At 27.4% G+C, this 22,315-nt stretch overlaps 1 protein-coding gene across 1 annotated transcript; it reads left to right on the top strand.

Annotated features, from left to right (window-relative positions):
* The first annotated feature begins 4,261 nt into the window (after positions 1-4,261).
* LOC132917053 (uncharacterized) lies at positions 4,262-21,123 on the top strand. Its single transcript, XM_060977575.1, has 6 exons — positions 4,262-4,495; positions 15,643-15,897; positions 16,020-16,323; positions 16,394-16,642; positions 18,259-19,080; positions 20,473-21,123. Coding segments are annotated over exons 1-6 (1,638 nt in total). The 5' UTR covers positions 4,262-4,489; the 3' UTR covers positions 20,475-21,123.
* The last annotated feature ends 1,192 nt before the right edge of the window (positions 21,124-22,315 follow it).

The raw sequence follows: 22,315 nt of genomic DNA, 5'->3' as shown, positions 1-22,315 counted from the left end.
ACCGATAAACGATTAAAATGCAACGGAAATAGAGTTTTGCAGTATATGGTAATAGCAGTTTTTTATGTACATTTTATTGTATTCTGACACTGCTTGATTCTATTAAATATATATTCATGTTTGCTTAATAATTTTAAGTTATTTAATAATTTGTATTAAAAACTTTAAAAATAAATTAAAACAATTTTAATCTTAGAATAAGGGTAGTTAATTTAATTTTTACTTTATTGGTTATATAATAATTTAATTTAATTTATACTTTACCGATTGTACAATAGTTAAAGAATTAGTTATGGCCACATAGGTATGTAATATATGGCGTAGTTTAGGACACGGATTTGTTCTACGTGTGTTTATCTTTATTCACAATTTATATTTTACTTTTTCATCTTACATTACCGTATAATAATATGATGTATTGCTGTATATTACACAACGGTCAAATTGGCATGCAAAAAAATAATAATATATAATCTTTTCGATTGTATAAACTATAAACCGTATAAGTCCTTAATCCATTGTCCACAAATCCGTCAATAATAACATAAATTGATGATTTTTAACTAAAGAAAACTTCAATTATTTTGTAAAAGTGTACAATTCCACTTTTTTCTGTATAAACTATATTTATTAAAATGTTCTTACTTTATTACTTTCATTTTAATTGATTCGAATTAATAATATTATATTCTTTAAGATTAGATATTTATTAATAATATATAATTGGTAGATGTATATTACTTAGATAATAATATTTCACCATTTTCTATAAAATGATCATTTACAAAACATAAGGCACCTAATTGATAATGAAGCTTAAAGCTTCTGTTTTCTATGCGAATAAAATTATTAAAATTAATTATTTATTTTGTTCATAATTTTATACTTCCATTTTTTTTTATGCGCCTATATATATAACTTATAATATTATAAAATATTCTATATTTATGTAATTCGTAACTTTTTAGTATTTTTAATTAATAATCGATTACTTATCTTTAATTAGTTTAGTTAAATTCAAAGTTATTTTTAAAATGATTGCTAATTATTAATAACTTCATATTTTTTTTTTATATAGGTATAAAGAAAATGGGTTATCAAAATCTAAAAACTGAAATTTGTTGTGGCAGAAAATGAAAATATATTTTACCATGTCGACAGAAAATTAAAAGGTCTACTTTGGTAGAAAAGTCGAATATTCGGTTATAATAACCTATATTTATTAAATATTAATGACTTAGATGTATATATTGTCAATTGTCATATCTCTTATGTTTTAGTACGTGTATTTTTTCTATATGATACTAAATATGGTACATAAATTTAATAAAGTTACTACTATGTTATCAGTGTTATCACATGTTAGGTTAATTAACATTAGGTAGTTAAAATATATTTGTCATAATAAAATTTCAATTGAATTATTAACCAAGTATTTTAGTGATATTAATTCAATATTAATTAATAATTATTCTTCATGTATAATACAGTTTTTACATATTTATTGTAGAATCATAAATACATTTTGAATCTTATTATTATGTTACTTATGCATTCACTTTCATTATTATGTTTTATGACCATTGTCCGTAAGGTGTAATTATTAATCTGTGTGTTATATTATTAACTTTCTTCGATATAAACGTACACTATACAAAATAAATAAACATAATAAATAGATACATTACGTAGTATAAGGAAGGATGTACCTAACTTATAATTTGCATAAAACACATTATTGTTACCAGATTTATTTAACTAGATACCTACCTATCTATTACTTATACGATTTTGTTCTTCATTAGAATTTTTATTTCGTATAGGTACTTATTGTAATTTCAAGTTATTTCTAAGTAATAAGCATATAAGTGTATTTCTAATAATATGTCAGATATTCAAATATCCGCATCGGATACTTTAGCTAGATCTAGAATTTAAAATCAGTTGGGGAATTTGATGTATCTCCTAGCCATAAGTTACCAATGATTCATAATAAATAATAATAATAACACATACGTATGATAACTATTATATGTGTGAGATTTCAAATCTAGTGGAAAAAATCATTGATTGTAACTAACGCATTTATACTGTCGAGATTCAATTTCATACGGTTTGCGTGATAATTTTCCACTCGTACCACATGGAATAATGGCAACAACGAGATCAAAACACAGATAACCGTGTCCGTGATCGACATGTCATAACATCAAACTATGTTATAGGAAATCATCAACGATTCGACACAATATAATAATAATATTATTATTATTATTATTATTATTATTACCGTCCGTGCGCCATGAAGGCGGCACACGTGGTAAATAATGGTCATTTAAGCGAATATGATATATTTTACTTGAAAATATATGTGGATCACTTCGGGCGAGTTCCATGGATACATCAATTGGTCAAAAACTCAAATAAAAGAAATATTATATAATTTGCGAATTTATCGAGTATATGCTTTCCAACGATAAGTAGTCACATACTCAAATTATTTTCGTTTTCCCCGCCCTGTAAGTAGAATGATTTTCATATACAATATTTTTTTCAGCGTAGGTTTTCAGATAGTGGCATCATTTGGGGGGAGGGTGGCAGGGTGGGCATTATTATAAATAATAGGACATACATTGAGGTAAAATTCCCCTCAAAATAAGTCATCATATAGTAGCTAATAGCATTGAGTATACAATATATTATATTCAATGCTAATAGGTAATATTGGGTATCCTTCTACATATTATTTAGTCATTGTTATCTCTCAAAGAAATGTGTTATTTATGCCTAGAGTATAGATAACCGTGATAGTAACAACTAGTTACTATCTTAGTATTTGTATAAAATTATTTAAGAAGCATAGGCGGACATTTAATTGAATTTTTATAGGGAGGCTATAATAATCCAATGTAAAGTGATATGCAGGGGCTTCGGCCTCGCCACCCCTTTCTTATACAAGTATAACATATTATCTTCGATTTTTTGGGGGATAAGCCCCCCACCGATCTCCATCTATGGCAAGAAGGTTGTTTATATTGAGACAAAAATGTAATTGTTAGCGAGGGGTGTTTTTTTTTATTATGGGCCGGTCAAAACTTTTACCTCCTCCTCTCAAAAATTGACGCTACTGTTTTCAAAACTAGTTAACTTATTTACATTGAGAGACCTGGGAAAACAATATAATGCTTACGGCTTACCAAATTATTTTAAACTCTTGCGTGGTACATTTTATATTATTAAATGTTCTTTTAATACATAATATTATTAATATTGTAGCCACAGAGTAGAAATAATAATCAAAATTCATGGCGTATAGAGTTCGGAATAAGGAGGTTCAAAGTTCAAACATCTTAAATTCACAGCGGTTGTGTTCAAAATATATAGACAACAATTAAAAAAAATTAAATCACTTTCCGCAAGAGTTCTAAAATGTAATGATAAAAATGTTAAACTTTCTAGAGAACGATTGATAATAAAAATTGAGAGCCAAATAATGATAGTTAAACGTTTTTAAAAATTCGTTTTCTATAGATATATTTTTATTAAATAAATAAATTATTTAATCTTAAAACTACTTACTCAAACCAGTATGATCTAATCTTACTTAATATTACTAAAATGCCTACATTATAAGTTATAACTTAATACAAATCAATAATTATTTTATGTTATCATAATATATAATTCAATAATATAAATATTATTTGTATAATGTTAATTTCAGTGCCAATATTGAATCACCTACATTTAAAATTAAAATTTAATTTTTACGTTACACATATATTTGGCTACAAATTTCCATATAAGCTTTAAACATAAAAAATTAATAACTGGTTCAAAACATGTTTTTTAGCAGTATGTTTGCTAAAATATCTTACTCAGTTACTCCAGGTGTATGAATAAAACGGATTTTAGGAAAAAAGCCAATCTCGAATTCAAGGCTGACTGAGAAGACCACTTCTGGAAAAAAAGTCATATTTGTATTCTTGCAGTCTTTCAATTGTGTACATATGTAATTTTTTTTTTATTCATTTGAAAAACAGGTCTAGTAAATATATAATAGTCCCCTCCATCAAAGTTCCTGAATCCACATATCATGTTTTATATTTTATACTGAGCATGATTGGGTTTGAGTGCCCGGTATAAAAATAATAACAGTAATGTGTGGAGAAAGGACCTCGTGGTTGTTGTGTAAGACAATATTATTACCGTGTTCCGTGGTGGGGTCACTGCGCGGTAACCGTCCGGGTAAAAGCCTCATGTGATGATACCGAGCACTGTATGACGTACGGAGCTCGTGAGAGTGCAAGTGCTTCCCGCGCGCCTGATATAGTGAGAGTGCTTATTTAATTTATATAAATTATTTTCTACCGGTGGAAATATATTATTTTTTTATACGGGGCCGTCGATTTGGTTGTTATTGTTATTGTTTTTGTTATTGATATTGTTATAAGTATAAATACTGTGCTATTGATGTTAAATTGTTAAAATGAAGGTACGTTTATACAACTTTTTTTTTTTTACCAAGTATATATTTATTTTTCTTTACTATAATATTATGATAGCTGTTTGAATTAATTTAATTTAATTTTAAGCTGTTATCATATACCTAATATATTATTCATAGCACTTATTAATAAAATTAACACAATTAATTTAGACCAAAAACAAATAGACTTATAAACTTAATGTTACTCAATATTAAATATTAAGTATTTTAGTTTCTAGAATATTTTTCAGAAGTATACATTCTGTCCAATGTGGATTGATCATTAACTTATACTTTAAATTTCAGTAAAGTAAATTTCAATGTCTACGAAAAGATTATTATTTTTTGTTTGGTATATTTATATTATTATGTATATATTGTAGTATACTACTAAACTATTTAAACTATGGAGTAATAGTATACCATAACTGTTGACTAGTTTAATTTACTTAAGGTAATTTTAATTTCTAAAAATATTAGCCGTTTAAGTTTAAATTGTCCATAACATTTCCTTTAACGATGTATTTTCGGTCATTATTTTAATATACAATCAAATAATGTATATCTTAATTGCATTTTAATTTAACAAAATATGTTCAGTTAAGTATATCATATTTTAATGGCAGTTGATTTTGATTCTAGATAAATTTGGTAAAATGATTAAATTTGAATAAGTAAAAAAACTTTTAAAGTATTAAAGTATTTTAATATTTATATCGAATTATATTATTAAAATAATGTTCAAATAATTCATTAAGAAATCATTTATACCTTTTTTATTTTAATTAAATATACGTAGTTTTTTATAATAAATAATACATTTATTTTTTCTTATAATTATATACACAAGTTACATATGGTAAAAATTTCATAAATACATTTTCAAACGCGTATACTACATAAACATTCTAAGACCTCTGATATGGAATTTTGATACTAGAACATGGAATTATTATTTTCATAACGTAACTTTTTTTGGAATTTAAATGTTGTATTTATATACTAAATTATTCAGTTTTCTTAATAGCTACGCGTTGCCGAGGGTTATAATAATTAAAAAAAAATTTTATCTTGTTTTAATTCTAGTAAAAGTTTTCACTAATATTTATTTAAAATTGAAAATATTTAATTAAGAAAAATTATATTTACCTACTAATTAGTGTCACATTACATAATGCTTTCACTATTAGAGTATTACTGAATAATTGATGCGACATCATCTTCATGAAATCATGAACCATTGTATATTTACTTTCGCGAATCGTAGCTATTATTAATTACTCGATTTCGTTAAGAAACTTATTGTCATTTTAATCCTCGACACAAGTCCTAAACGTTAGACTGCAAGTATATTATATTGTGATATTGTCATTTGTCATTCTACGGAAATTTTTAAAAAGTACTGCTATAGTGCTATGAATTTATGGACCAAATATAACGCGTATCTATATAACGAATATCTATAGATATTTCTATAAATGTCATTATTTCGTTAGGTATACCGAGTTAGAACTCAGTGGTCGAGCCTTAAAATCGAATCAATTAATATTTGCATGAATAATGTAAAACGTAATAGTTACTATTGATCATTATGAACTTCAAAAATATCGTAAATACAAATTACCTGATGAATGGTATGTAAAATATCTATATTTGTTGCATTCGTATAGCTATATGCGTATTTGCCGCCAAAACATCAACCTGCGGCAGTGTTGACGTCTGAAGGTGAAAGTCAGTTGTAACGGCATTAAACATCTCACGCGCGCTATACAAAAAAAAATAATATTAAAAAACTGAATACAATAGTAATAATAACGATAATAGTGATAAAAATAATAGTTACAACTGTAGAATAAATGATTGTCTTTTCTGTATCGGCAACAGTACAACCAACGTGGATAAAGATAGGTACCTACGTATTTAAAGTCGTTTCAAATCGAACATGAAACGTAGTGGAAAATGTCCAAATTATTACAAATGTGACCATTTAAATTTACATGAATTATATGTTACAACTTACAATTTGACGAAACTACTCTTGTGCAGACGAAATATTTTCACTGTAATGACATAAAGTGTAATTTAAAAAAAAATGAGTAGGTACTACATTTTTCTGAATTAAATGAGAAATAATATAATTATCACTGCATTTGATCGTCACTCGTCAGATTTTAATTTTAATACACTATAGAATTGACTTTAAATCAGTATATTTAATTTAACTAAGGTACTGTGTTATTAATAATTATCTAGTTTGTGTGAATATGAAAGTACGATTTCAATGAAAAATTTATATAAATCAATATAGTATTGAATATTTTATAATTAAGAAAAAACAGTATTTTTCTTTTTTATTAGATAACAGTTTACATAAAATAATTAGTTTTTTTAGGTATGTAAAATCTAGAAAATTAAAAATAATAATTATTATGATACTCTACAGGTTACAATAAATATCTAGATGATAATATAACGATCGCTTTAAATTAAAACAATAATTAAATTGTCGGTTAGATTACAGTAAACTCTAATTTATAATTCTCCGCTATTACCACCAAGATATACGAGCAAAGTTATGACCTGGCAGGCTTATAATGTGCTGTTTTTATAACGAAACATTTCGAGTGAATTTAAACCTACCGTTGTGAAGTTAAAATACGATATACCTAATATGCACAGGAAGATAAGACACGTGGGTCTAAATAAAATATTTATTTGGTATAACTACACTAGTTTAATGTGATCACTGATCATAATATATCTACTGCAATTAACAAAATCAACATAAAATTAGTTTGCAAAACGAAAATTGGAAAAAAATTAAGTGTTGAGCGCTAAACGGCTCCGGCCGATGTTTAGGTTTGAGTTGGGGTCAACAAAAATAGCTTCCTGTCGCCACTGAGACGGTGGCAATAATAAATTATTATTAACCTTATGTACTTCGACGGTGGCAGATTTCGCCGGGCACGCGCCGTCATTGAAGCTCGACCCGTAGGCGATTATTGGATAGCGTATATATTACCATAGATTCCATATTATATACTTTGTATCGGCGATATTTCGCGTTTAGAAAGCATGAACGACTCAGCTCACCCGCGATATCAGCGCTACACACAGTGGTAATATGCCACCTTACGATATTTCATCGATTACGTCATCAACTGTCATCACTCATCACCATTGCAATTGTATATGACGAACAGTGACCATTAATCGTCTTCATATGTGTAAACATCTGTTTGCGATCTGCCTGCGGATTATCATGAAATACGTACATATTGTTACACATGATATAACAATAGTAAGTCGCAGGCTACAGTCGATCAACTGTAGCGGTAGAGAATATAGTTCGACCCATGAAGGTCGTCATTGAATGATTTCGCGCGACTGCGGACGCCGCGCCGTATAGATGTGATTTTTATTACCTGCATTAAGTACACGGTAATCTTGTAATGATCGTCAATTTAGTATTTTAAAAATAGCTCTATGGTTATGCGTGTCTTATTAAGATCCCAAGTGAAATTATTTATTATTTTTTGTTGTGTCATCAACGTTTTTTATTTTGTTAATGTTGAAAGAAGAGCGGAAAATCTATTTATATTTCTGTGAGATGGTAAACTATGAAATGATAGATAATTTCCGAGTGGGACTCCAAGTTAAATAATATAGGTTAGATAATAATATGTATATTCTTTAAAAAACAGTTTCTATACGTTAAAATATAACTACTTAGCCCACCTAACTAAGTCAGAGCAGTTTTCGAAAAAAAAGAGTACCTATACACGAATATTTTGGTTCATACTAAGCGATTTATATTAGTGAATACAACATAATAAGTATGATGTTAATACATAACAATTACATTTATATTCAATTATTTTGGAGTCACATTTACTTGTATCTATATAATAACAATATAATGCTGTAAAGTAGTGTAGCACAAATTATTATGCATATATTTTCTTTAGATACATTTTTGGAGAGCTGGTATGCACTGAATAATTATTTCATATCGATATTCGTTTATACATTTATAAAATAATATACTAATCTACATGTAAAAATGTCACTGAATTGATTTTTCGTTTTGAAAATCCATCCGATCGTCTATACTCTATAATATAGGGGCCAGTCGGTAAATATATTAAATACTACTTTACTACTAAGAGAAGTAATGGGAAAGTGGTGTCAGTTCTGCCTATTCGTGTGATTGGTGGTTCAAATACTGAATAATTGATAAACATGTTTAAATAATAATAAATTTAATCAGATTTTAATTTTTAGAACTTATAAATAAATGTATAGTTAAATCATATTTTCAAATCCTTGTGTTATTTAAGGAGTATCCTGAGACGATACAAATTTCTAGTTTTCAAAAGAGAGCCTTCTTTTTTAATATAAATTATTAAGATTTAGAAGACAATTTTTCTAAAAATATTTATGTACCTTATTCAGAATTCGAATGAATAGTTTCTCAGTTATGAAAATATGTTTATACATATATATAAAATGTTTATACAAAAATATAAATTATATATAATATTTAATTTTTACACATTATAAATACTGATACATTAAATTTATTAACTCAAAAACTGCTAGTTTGAATTTTGATTGTGATACGAAAAAATTTTTAAAAATGTATTCGCTTAATAATTTAAAGTATAATAGAGGCTTCTCATTTAAAAAATAGAAATTGGTACCTCCTCAAAACAATCGTTAATACTCTATATGTTGAGAAAGTGACACATTTATTTCGTCCGGATTTGTTAAATAATTTAAAATAAACGTATTAAACCATACGATTACGATCATCATTCATCACTTAATATAATCTATACGGACTAGGCCGTAATTGAAAAAAAATTTCTGGCGGGGGGTCCAACATTTTTTTTAAATATAAATGCTGAAAATTTATAGTCAATAAACTATATTCATCACTACATATTTATACTTTTAAAAATGTCGGGGGGGGGGGGGTCCGGATACCTGGACCCCCCAGTTATGGAATAGTAGTAAACTATAGTAAACCATTTGGAAGATTCGTACACATACCTATTTTTTTTTGTAATAAAATAATAAATACTTTTTTGTCCTCTTCGCGGGGGGGACGAAACTTACTTTTATTGGCAATACAATAATTTAAGAATTATTTGAATATTTAATTTTATAAATTAATATAATAATAATAATATATTTTACATAATTATTAAATTATGTAACTGAATTATTATTAAATTATAATATGAACTGTATAAGTACAGTTCGCCCATACGATCTCACCCATCGGAAATACACAGTTGCTTATTAGTTATTTCATACTTGCACACTTTTTTTTTTTGACTATTCAGTGATCACTACTAAATTAATTTAAAATTTGGAAGTGTAATTATCTACAACAAACTAACTTGAGTGATTGGCCAAAACCTATGGAATTGCCTGGGGTACTGCTGAAAAAATATGTACTTTCTTTGAAACTCTGAAGTTTGCTTCAAGGACACGTCTAAATATCTGATTCTCCATCTCTAATTCATAGGTTATAATTACCCGTTCAGACTACGTATGTGTATCATTATCGAGTCATACTATACCGTTAACGTTTGAGGTTTTACCAAATATACAACTTCGATCCTGTTTAAGGTGTAACAAAGGTAAACTGGTTTAAATTACCTGTGTAAATGTATAACATTTCACAATATTTAAAACCAAATAAAGATTTCACCTACTTTTGTTACGTAAGGAAATGATGATGACTATGCATAACAATACGTTTTTAATGTTTATTAGGTACTTACAGAAATATGTTACAATAAAGTAATTGGCAATGTCCCAACATACACATCAACTTATAATTTAATGGGAGCTGCACAGTCGACTAATCGAGTAAATAAACAATGATACCACCAAGATTTTTATGAGTTTTTTAAAATACGTATTTTTTTCTTTGAATTAATTAGATCACCCACATATAACTAAACACAATAACCACTAACATTTGAACATAAGTAAGTTGGTATCTAATAAAAAAAAAAATTATGCTGTAAAAATAAAAATTGAAAGGATTACGTAAAATCAGAATATTTGACTTATACAACGCCATTTTTATTAAAATTAAACTAGATAAAAGATAAAATATTCTTTTTTATTCAGAATGACTTTAATTTATTTAAAAATATACAAACATACGGTTTACGTATTATACAATATGATCTATATGGTTATAAACATATAGAATACAGCCGTATAGGCTAAGAATTTTTAATATATATATCCTGCAGTAGCGCAACTAGGGAGGGGGGGGTGCAACGTGGCAAAAAACATGCAAAAAGGTCTTCAGTACTTCCAAGTTCAAATTTAGCATCCTTTGTTTTTTTATACCTAACTATTATTATTTTAATGAAATATCATCAATTGGTAAACTGTAGTCAACTGTTTTAGCATCCCACGTTTTAGAGGTCTAGTTGCGCCTATGTATGTACCTATATACAACTTGTAACTAATTAAATTAACTATAATACATATGTGGTTAAATTATACTGGAAAAATAAATATACCTACTTATTAATTTTACAGTATTTGAATAATCATAAATAATAAATATAAACGAAAATAAATATTTATGTTTCAAAATGTGTGTCCACATTGGAGTTTGTCGTTTTTAATTGATGTAGTAATTCCAAGATATTAAATAATATGTATATATGCTTAATACAATATTAAATATATTGCGTAATTAAAAAAAATATTTAAAACAGAAAAACTAAAATTCCAAAAGCCTTTATTAATTTCCATTAGTCTTTAAAAAAATAATGTACTATTAATAAGCCAATAAAAATATACTATAATTCATAAAAACAAAAAAAAAAATTGGTTATATCACAGTTAATAATTTTAACAGTAATTAATTAATTTAATTAAGAGGACATGCTCTTTTATATTAAATAAATAAATAAATAAGTAGAAACTAATAATTGTATAACTTTATTTTATAATATTAGAATGATATTATAAACAAAAATAAATGAGATAAAATATAGTGTAATACACTTTCAATAATAATATCAATACAATTAAAAGAAATAAAATACTTCGTCGAACTCTGGTCAACCCATATCGTATTAGTTTAAATCGTAAGGAAGAAGTAACACCAAATTAAGTTTGTCATATGAGCACGTCACATAGATATCTGATCTGATGACAAGACGTTCATTCCGTTATGCCTAACATACAATGTACAAACTACAGTTAACACATTTCTGTCCTCAGTCCAAATTACTAAGAAGCTAAAAACGAATTTCACATTCCAGAAAATCAATATGAAACTATTGGTCTATTTTAAAATGTATATGAATAAATCTCTTATTAAAAAAAAAAAAATGTAACATTAATTTATGGATTGATCTAATGTAAATTCAATGTTAATCTATAATTGTTCTAATGTAACCTAAAAAAATTTGAAGTTGGTGTGCTCAAATAATGAAAAAAAAATAGTATAAATTAGTATAGTATAACAGTAATAAACTAATAAATAATACTATTAAAAATTAACTGAATTAATTAAACATTTATACTTTATGTCACATAATATTAAATGTGATACACATACAATTTTATATATGCCGAGTTTGTATTGAAAACTTTGATTAAATTTTTAAAATGATTAAATTAAAAATTTTCAAAGAAAATTTAAATAAGATTAAAAATCAATATTGATAAACATGAATTTAGGTATGAGTTTAGTTTAAAATATTAAACAATTTATAAATATACACATATATAATATATTAACTTTATATAGTAATAATTAGTTACCAATACACAATCACAAAATTACAATACTAAAATGCTTGAAGATAGAAACACAATTAAATTAAATTCATAAAACCAACATTTTTACTACCTATTTAGAATTTGAACCTAGTTTTACTCGTAAATTAAATATTATAGTATCAATGCATTTTGATAGATGTAAAGGTTAATAAATAATAACAATACTAAAACATTATAAACATAAATCGAATTAAATATGAGTATTATAATTTATAGTAAATTATACTTTTTTCATAATTTATATAGATATATCACGAAAAACAATCATAATAAAGATATTCAATATTATGTATTTTAATTTAATATTACAAACAGAGTGAAAAGTGATATGTACAACAATAAAATTAATTATAATAAAATAATGTTATTAAAATAAACTATGTGTTTCATAGTTTATTATGTATGTAGTTCTATAAATACATACCATTCGGTTCATAGTATCCATCCTTATGTTATTATTATTATGATGATTTTGACGGATGAAGTTGATTTTTCTTTATAACATAACGTAAAATTATATAACAATGTAAAGAGTTTTTAACATACCATAACTAATTAATATTTCGTTGCACTTCCCTATTAGCCGGAGACATATGTATCTAAATAGCGTGTTAAATTTTTTTTTATTATGTATAACATATTAAATAATTAATAAATTATAAAATATAAGTAAGAGTTTTGAATAATTAAACAATCAAATTCAATTTAAAACCAACAAAAAAATAAAGGGAGGGGGTTGGTGGTCATAATATGCACATTATTATTCATTGTATTGTTATACATTGTGATGATATGGAATAATACCTAATAATTATTATCAATGTATTTACTGGATACATATAGATATATTGTACAGATTAATAGTCTGTAAAATATATAAACTGACAAAAATTGTACATAAGTCTCGTTGTATTAAATAATACGTTTTATGTTTACATACGATAACATTAGCTCAAAAAACGAAATCAGAAACTAAAATTTTTTTCTAATTAAAAAATATGTTTTATTATACGATGATTACGATGTGCCACATAAAAATATAAGTGATAATTATGTAAAATTCTGTAAATCACCCATTCCGGAACCCGAAATGAAAGCATTACCACTTCATCTCGTGACGTCAACAGGAAGTATTGAATATTGTATCATTATTACTTTTTACTGACACGTCTCGATTACTTGAAACACCTCATTATTTTTGGTAATATTCGTGAACATATTTCTCCAAAAATAAATACATAATATAATCACCTTATTGACTATTATATAACTAAAAAACATACAAATAGACAGATGTACTATGGCCGTTTACACCTATGCCATGAATTACGAATAATATTCCAATCAAAAAAAATACTCAAACTAAAAACAAAATCTTGGTATAAATTCATTAAAAGCATTCTAAAATATAATAAAGTAATATTGTATTTAATTCGATTTTATTTGCTTTAACAATTATCGGCTTATACCTCTAAATTATAACTAGGAAACATTGACATTTGACACTCTGATTTTGGGTTTTTATGACTTATATAACAATATAATACAAATTAATTAAATCCAATACATTTTTTGTCATAATATTTACTTTCGTTAAATTCTTAAACAATTTCACTATATATGATAAAATAATAAATAAATATATCTTTACTGCGAAACGAAGAAAGCAAGGTCTGGGTCGTTAAGGGTCAACTATATAGTATCTACGTTACGCAACTAAAATATCTAAGCAGTTTTACTTGGAACCGGTTCAAATCATGAAATAAAAATAAATATAGGCATAAATATTACGACTAGGAATCTTACTTCTGGGGAAATCTAAAAAACTACGTAGACGACAATAATCAATATTAATAAACAACTATATTTTAATAGACTTTTATTAGACTCGTACATTTTTACTTCAAGGCTACACAAATAATAAACTTTATAATAAGAATTATTTTAATTATTTAAAAGTAAAATTAATTTATACCTTTCACTTCTACATGTCCATATTCTATTCAATAAATTAATCTTCAAGAGCTTAATTTGGAAAAATAAAGAAAAGTGTACTCGTGTTATATTATTTTTATTTCCTTTCAAATAATAACGGTTTTCTTTGTAAAAAAACCTTTTTATCTAAAGAAATGTTAAACGATAATGATAAATTTAATTAAATCACAGCCCATAATATATTTTTATATAAATTTGTATAGGTACTTGAACTATGTAAGATTTAAATGTTAATAAATAAATACTTATCAGTTATTTAACATATTATCATGATATTGTATTTTTACATACCTATAATAAAAATAAATACTATATAATTTATTTATTTTTAATATTTTATTGTTTTTTTAATATTAAATAAAATAATTAATTATTTTAATAAAATATAAATTAATCATTTATATTTTATTGAGACAATACTGAAATATTAAATTTAATTAATTTTAATTATTAAAAATTGTGTTATGAGTGTTAAGACAATAGGTGAGGTTTGTTTTAATCGATTGCTTATTATACACATATTTTGAATTAGGTATTCAAAATGTATGAATGTATGGTTTAATAAAGGATCTTAGGGTAGCTGATAAAAAATAAATCAGATTAATGGTCTGGTGAGCTAGCAAACGAAATCGGATTAGGTTTTAATATTAATATTACAATGTTGCAAAATCAATAACCGTATAAACGTAATCAATTTGAATTGTATCTTAGAATACAATTAGTCACAGTTTAGTCATTAATTACCACGTAATACCATGGTATAATAATGAAGTGTTGTTTAATGAGTAATGAGTAATTACGATAGACAATGTATTTACTATTAGATACGTAGCAAACAGTCATAACAATACGTGTAAAACAATACTTGTAATAATTATTATTTATTAAACTAAATTACATATTTTAATATGTTAATTGAGTACGCGTGCGATGAATGTTATATGAATGTTATAATAAACAACCCATATACTCGTATAAATGATATGATATCATATATATGTAAGCAGTGTCTAAATGAGGTAACGTATTACTTTCATTTCAAGATGACCGGAACTAGCTATATCAGGATAAACGGGTTCTGTAATAACAATATTAAACGAATCCAAACTTTCTCCTACTATACAGAATAATAATAATAATATTTAAACTTATCATCACATAACTTACTAATCACGCTTTAAGATTTAAGACATTAAAAATGTTTCGTAACTCTTACTATGAGCCGTTCGTTGTTCTTACAATATTTTATGAAATTAGTTCTACGATTTGATACACACACCGTCATTACAAAAATATCAACTGTTATTTATGATATTATTTTTTTACAGATCTTAGTGTTGACAATTGTCATTTTCGCCCTTAATGGTTATGTAACGAGAGCCACATCACTGGACCCTCTCGAAAACGTAGAAATTGATGAGACGAAAACCGATAGAGATGATTCGAGAACCAAGAGATCTGGAAACATATTTTCGTCACTATTGAAGAAAAAATTAGGATTACTCGGCTCATTATCCGGTACGTCATCGGGTAAATCTATTGGTCATTCGGAAAACTTTCCAGAACATTTCGAAGAACCATTGGTACGTCATATTTATAAACTTTATTTAAAGATTAAATCAAATATACGTGTCTCAAATATTAACAATAATCATTTATGAATTATTTATGAAACCAACACGAACTAAAAAATATTATATTTTAGTCTTACCACACAAAATCGTTCAATTTGTGGGGCATTAAAAAAGCGATCATGTCGTCGGTGTTTCAAGCTGCTAAAGCGATAACGGGTGGAGTGATTGCTCTCAAGGGACAATTGATCAAAGCTAAAGGGCATGTGGTCGTGGCCAAAGGTAAGCTGATGCAGACCAAAGGTGAAGCGATTTCAAACTTTGGTAAAACCATTGCAACACATGCATTCGACGTCCACCATGAACCACAGCTGGACATACATTCCAGTGTGGGCTTATTCAACCATCTACCTGTAGCGCCAATACATCAACCAACTAGTAAATATTTTCCATCGGCAGCTTTTTTTTTTCTTTACAGTATTTTAATGTACATATTTTCGATTTATAGGTTACGGAACTGCTACTGCTTTTGGATATCAAGGACAAGTGTACCCGAGCAACGGATATCAGAGTAACGCGTACTCCAGCAACGCGTATCAAGTTGCGGCCCCTAGTTACCAGACAGGATTTGGGGTGCCACAAACAGGATACGACGGTGGCGTGGCCTACAACGGATATGGCGGTAACGGCTATACGGCAAAAAGAGCTGCAGTGCAGAATGCACAGGAGTCCACTGTCAATCAAGTGCAAAATGCATGTAAGTATAAAATAATACATTTAGTGGATAAATTTTTACTAAATAAGTATTTACAAAGTAATAGGTAAGTATATTTTTCGATAATTTTAAAGATAATCTATACCAGAACTAATACGTAATAATATCAAGACCCAACATTTGTTGACCGTTTTAATTTTTAGATAGAAACACGCCTATTAGCCACTAAAATCTGAATAAATTATTTAGCTCAGCCGTAATCAGAATTATTATCAAAAAGTTTTAAATAATTAATTAAAACATTTATATGTAAGTACTTCTTACGATTAAATTAAAAGTAATAGGAAAAAAATAAACTGAGGCATTGTTTTTAGTTTAACAATTTATGGAGCTCTATATCAACTGGTAATTTGATAGTGATCAATTGTAAATTTTCTATTTTGTAATACAAAAAAAAATGATTAAAATATTTATATCTATATATTAAGTAACTATATTTTATAGGATCCATCAGGAAAAGATTATGATAATTTAATTGAATTGGCTTTAAAATTCTAAACACGTATGTTACCTATAAGAGTACATGACATTTATTTTTAAAAACTCGAATTAATCAGTATAAAATATAAGTTCGACTATAAACGGAAATGTTAAATAATCTATAGGCTATATGGGTTATAATGGTTATATAACCCGAATTTCTTTGTCACAACTGAAACTCAAAACTCGAAAGTCTTAATATATAATAGGCTCGTGGTAATAAATTTAAATATTGCCCACTTGTTGGCCAGTTATTCAATTTTGATGATATTTAAAAAATATATAAAAACAATTATGAAATCAACATAGGCAACTGTAGTTTTACAGGATGTTTTGAGTAGGTACTAAAATTAATAACTTGCAGAATACATTATTATTTGTTTGTATAGGTAGGAAGATTTTTAATTTCAGAATCATATTTATGATACAAATTTCTTAAATATCGGCATGTATAAGAAATTAAATATTTTGAAATTTAAGTACTATAACCGTCATCAATTTTGCTCATTTTACTTTTAAATTAAAATTTACATCATCTATATTTACGATGAAAACAATAATTTTCAATATTCACCTACTGCAACGTAATAATCCCTTTGTAATATAATATAGTTATTTGTATTATCAATCGATTTTGTTATTTTAATTGCAAACATGTTAAATTAAAATATTTTTGTACTTAGTAGGTATTAACCGTAACATTTTTTTTATAGACTTATGTAGTCAATTGACAACGAAGTAAAATATTACGTTATTGTGTTGTTAAATATAAACCGAGAGCCCCGCGGCATACATCCTCGTGTAGTATGCCACGGTAGTATAGTCAGTGATAGGTACTTTCTACAATTTGACCATTTTGTACGTGATTAGTGAGTATACCACGGAGTCACGTACACGGAAAATAAACATGCTAAGATGTACATCACCGCTTCGAATTTCGTAGACATATATATATATATATTAGAAGACGCTTATTGGATCATAAAAAACATGGCACGGTCGAGTCGGTCGTATATAATAGCAACAATTGGATTTTGTATTATTTTCAACACGTTATATATATATATACATATATTATAATATATATTTATTATTACTTAACGTGTATTTTTGCGCAGTCGACAAGGATTCGGTTCACGCAGGATTGTTGATCTTCAAACCAATCAAAATGCCTGTGCAGAACGTACCGACGGGCAATAATCTGGGCTTGTCTCAGGGCACAGTGAGCTCGCAACAGGTGATCGGCCAACGACCGTCGCAACAACTGGGCGTTGGATTCAATCCTACAGACCTTAAGACGCCGCAGCAAGGTTACGGATTCCAAAAACAGTTTCCCGCCGGATTCCAAGCAAACGCGCAATCCGAAGAATATTCACAGTACTTGAACCCTGGTTACCAAGCCCAGAACTTTGGTTACCAGGCGCCCAACCTAGGTTACCCATTGAACAGCGGCAGTGCCGAACAGATCGCAGGTCAAAGTTACAGCAACGGACTGCAGAACTTTGACTTCCAACAGCCGGCAAACAGTCAAGAGCTGGGTCAACAGTTGGCCGCGATCTCTGGCCAACAGCTACAGCAGCCGTCCTTTACGCAGGAAGGTTACAGCGGTGAACAACGTGACTTGGTTTCGGGAGCAGACGAGCGGGTAGCGCAGCCGTCGTACAAACGCGCTAGTCTGGTTGTTAGTCCCAAGCGAAGTGTATCGGGATCGACATTATCCGAACGACTTGCCATTGCAGCAGAACAATCGAAATCGCCGGTCTCCGCGGGCTACGACGACGGCGAAGGCGCAAAAACGAAAAAACGAAGCGCACCACTGCCGCCGTCCCACGAAGACGTAATCGTGCCGTTGAAGTACCACAACGACTCGACGGCTGACGATCAAGCCAGATTGAAGCAAACCGTCCAACGGTTCTTCAGCATGCTACAGAAACAACGCTGTAAGTATAATAATCAAAGTATACAAAGCAGTATCCGCGAAATAAAATAAAACCTCGAAAAATATTAAGCCCAACTTTGTACTACGAAAGCAAGTGAATAATAAATTATTAAACGAAAAAAATTCTCTGTATAATAATATTATGGATATATTATATAGGTAATAGATACCCAGGTACGTAATAACTAATAAGACTATATAATGATAAAATATCGTAAACAATACTGACACTGCATTGTCATAATAAAGATAATTAAACTTATAAACATTTTTTCTGAATATTTAAATCATGCAAAAATATACTATGTGTCTATGTGATACACTAAACTATTTGAGGCCTTTGCGCAAACCAAAATCTAGAGGCCCTGCAATAAGTATGAGGCCTGTCGCCCATGTGTGGTGCACATTCTGCATACACGGTTTTTACGACACCGGACCTGGCTATTATCAAATTTAACTGTAAGAACATATCTGTGTTTTTTACAATAGTTTTTTACAAGTGAATTATGAGAATTTTCAAATATTAATATTTTACATAGGTACTAATAACTCACTTAAAAATTAAAATACCGTAAAACACCGTTGAGAGAACAGTAGAACACAGATAATCTTTTCACTCTAATATTTAAGCTAAACACACAAAATTACAAAGTTGGAACTAATGAAGTATATTTTGGTATGGTATGCGTTAGTTAGACGGAGACAGTACATACGGACACGACGTCCTTCTTAAATCTTAATACATTGTTTACTAACCAATTCGTTAATCTTGTTCCAATTTTTTATTTTTTAAACCACATGCTTATTAATAATATTATATAGCTTACGAATTGCGTAATTAAAACTGGTATTTTTAACCAAATTTCGTAATAACTTTTTTTGTTAGGTTGTCAAAACCACATAAACCTTTACATGTGATCGATACTATTACTATACTATAATACTTGTACATAATAATAATGTGCTATTACTAATTAATAATTATTATTAAAGTGAGTCAATGTAAAAGTGTATACTTATAGGTCTTTGTTTTTCGTAATTATGACGATATCCGATACTTGATTAAGCATTTAATTTAACCCTTTCACACACCATGTCCCTCACTTGTCTATAATAAATTACATATTTTATGATATAATTAATCTCAATGATCATTTTTATGATTTATAAATTATTATTGTCTAAAACTATAGTGATAAAAAAATATATCAATAGAGAAAGTTTTTTAGATTTTTCTTTACCTAGATAACAACAACTTTTTCTCATATTACGACAACAACAAAGTCACTAAGTATTAAAACCTAATTAATATTGATATTTTAAGAAAACATTTACTTTACATGAACAAAAAATAAAATTATTTAATAATTATAAACTGTGATTTTTATTCTAGGAGTGTATCTACTTATGGACTTAAAAGTAATCTATGGAATCAGAATAATTGTGAGAAAAACCATTCACACAAATCAAACATAGTCGGAATCATCTACAAACGACTATGTTTACATAGCTAGTCACTTTTATGATGTATTATTTTGTATGCATGTGCTACCCATTGTTTTATATAATTTTTTTTATTACTTGATTTTATTCTTACGTTTTTATTGAAACATATAAGTTGCTCAAATTCAAATAAGATGGAACATATTTGATTAAAAAAGGTTTGTGAAGAAGTATTTAAAATTATCATAACAATTATTTATTAATAATAAATCGTGTTTTGTTTTTTTGAAGCCAAGGAAAGCAAAAATGATTTATTTTATAAACACATAATATATATTATAGTAATAGTAGTATACCTATTGTAAATTGTTAATTGTGTATTAGTATATTATGTAGTTTAGTAATAATCATTTAATACGTTCAATTTAGTTTATAATAAATTATGGGTTTAGTAATTATACACAACACGTTTAGTTTAGAAAATATAGTGTAAATATGAATTTTGTCACAAATTAATACAAATATGAAACTATTAATTGTAAACTGATTAAAATTATTGTATAAAATAATATATAAAACACCCATAATTTTAAATTATCAAGATATTTATCTATTATTTTTATTTTTAGCCGATACTATACCTAAGATTCAATTAGTCTTCTTCTCTTCCTTCTTATTATCCTATTATAATATGTATATAGTAAATATTGAAACGTTAATATATTAAGTATTAACGTTGTTGATTCCTCTGAATTGCTTGAAAGTTGGCGAATGACATGTACCTAGGTACGTATTTTCTTCTTCATTCAACATCGTGAAATTTAACATCACACTATATTTAATAATACCTATAGGTATAGGCATAACGGGGAGTGGGAGAGGTAGTAAATATCTAAAAATTAAACAGTTATAATGCCTTCCTTTGTATGTTTTATATAAAGTAGAAAAATATTAAGGAAAATGAATTTTGGATTTGTAAGTAGTTCAATTATATAATGTATCTATAATATTTTTTAACGATTAACGATAGAAATAAAAATAACAGTTTAGTCTGAAGATTTTTATTATCACGGTGAATGAATTGGATAAAAACGTGACCTAAAATTTAGTGATATCACCGGAAACGATAGGTACCGAACAGAATACTTATAACTACTGAACGTCTACGTGGTTACCTCGAAATTCGTCTTCTTCTGTTGATGAATTTCGCCTCGTAGTCCGGTACAGAGTTGATGTTGTATTGTTGTTAAATAAAATAAAACAATAAAAACAATTTATTTTTATACTCAGAAAGGCAGAACTCACACATAGTTCCGAGAGTATAGACCTACTACATAACTACATAAGGTTATCGGTGTAGAAAGGTATTAAAATAAAATAAGAAATTAAGGAGCCATAATATGACACCACCTCTAGACTATATCAGGACAGGTACCTAATTGAAGGTATAAACCCGTACCTTTACCATGTATGCGGTTACCAACGTGAATAACTGTTTAATACTTTTATACTGCGATTTATTTTTGAATGAATAAGATTTTGAACAATACTAATATAATGTATACATTTATAACAGAAACTAATTATTGAAATAACGTAAAAATGAAAGATTAAAGCTCGAGCCAGTTAAGGGTATAATCCGAATGATTTCCCAAACTTACAAGTTCTAAATAACGTTATCACTTATCAGATTCAAGTTTAATAATTCAACATTACCTTGCCCCAATATTCAGATGATCAATCCTCGAAAACACGATCTCGAGACTCGTCTGAATATTGGAAGATCGTGTAAT

Source organism: Rhopalosiphum padi, chromosome 1 (genome assembly GCF_020882245.1).
Source record: "Rhopalosiphum padi isolate XX-2018 chromosome 1, ASM2088224v1, whole genome shotgun sequence".
NCBI classification, from domain to species: domain Eukaryota; kingdom Metazoa; phylum Arthropoda; class Insecta; order Hemiptera; family Aphididae; genus Rhopalosiphum; species Rhopalosiphum padi.
The sequence above is the reverse complement of the archived record's forward strand: the minus strand, read 5'-3'. Positions and strand labels throughout refer to the sequence as shown.

Bases quoted from the DNA above. Each gene is read 5' to 3' on its own strand.
- LOC132917053 (XM_060977575.1), top strand. The intron at 15,898-16,019 runs GTACGTCATATT...ATTATATTTTAG, and splicing joins AACATTTCGAAGAACCATTG to TCTTACCACACAAAATCGTT. The intron at 16,324-16,393 runs GTAAATATTTTC...TTCGATTTATAG, and splicing joins GCCAATACATCAACCAACTA to GTTACGGAACTGCTACTGCT.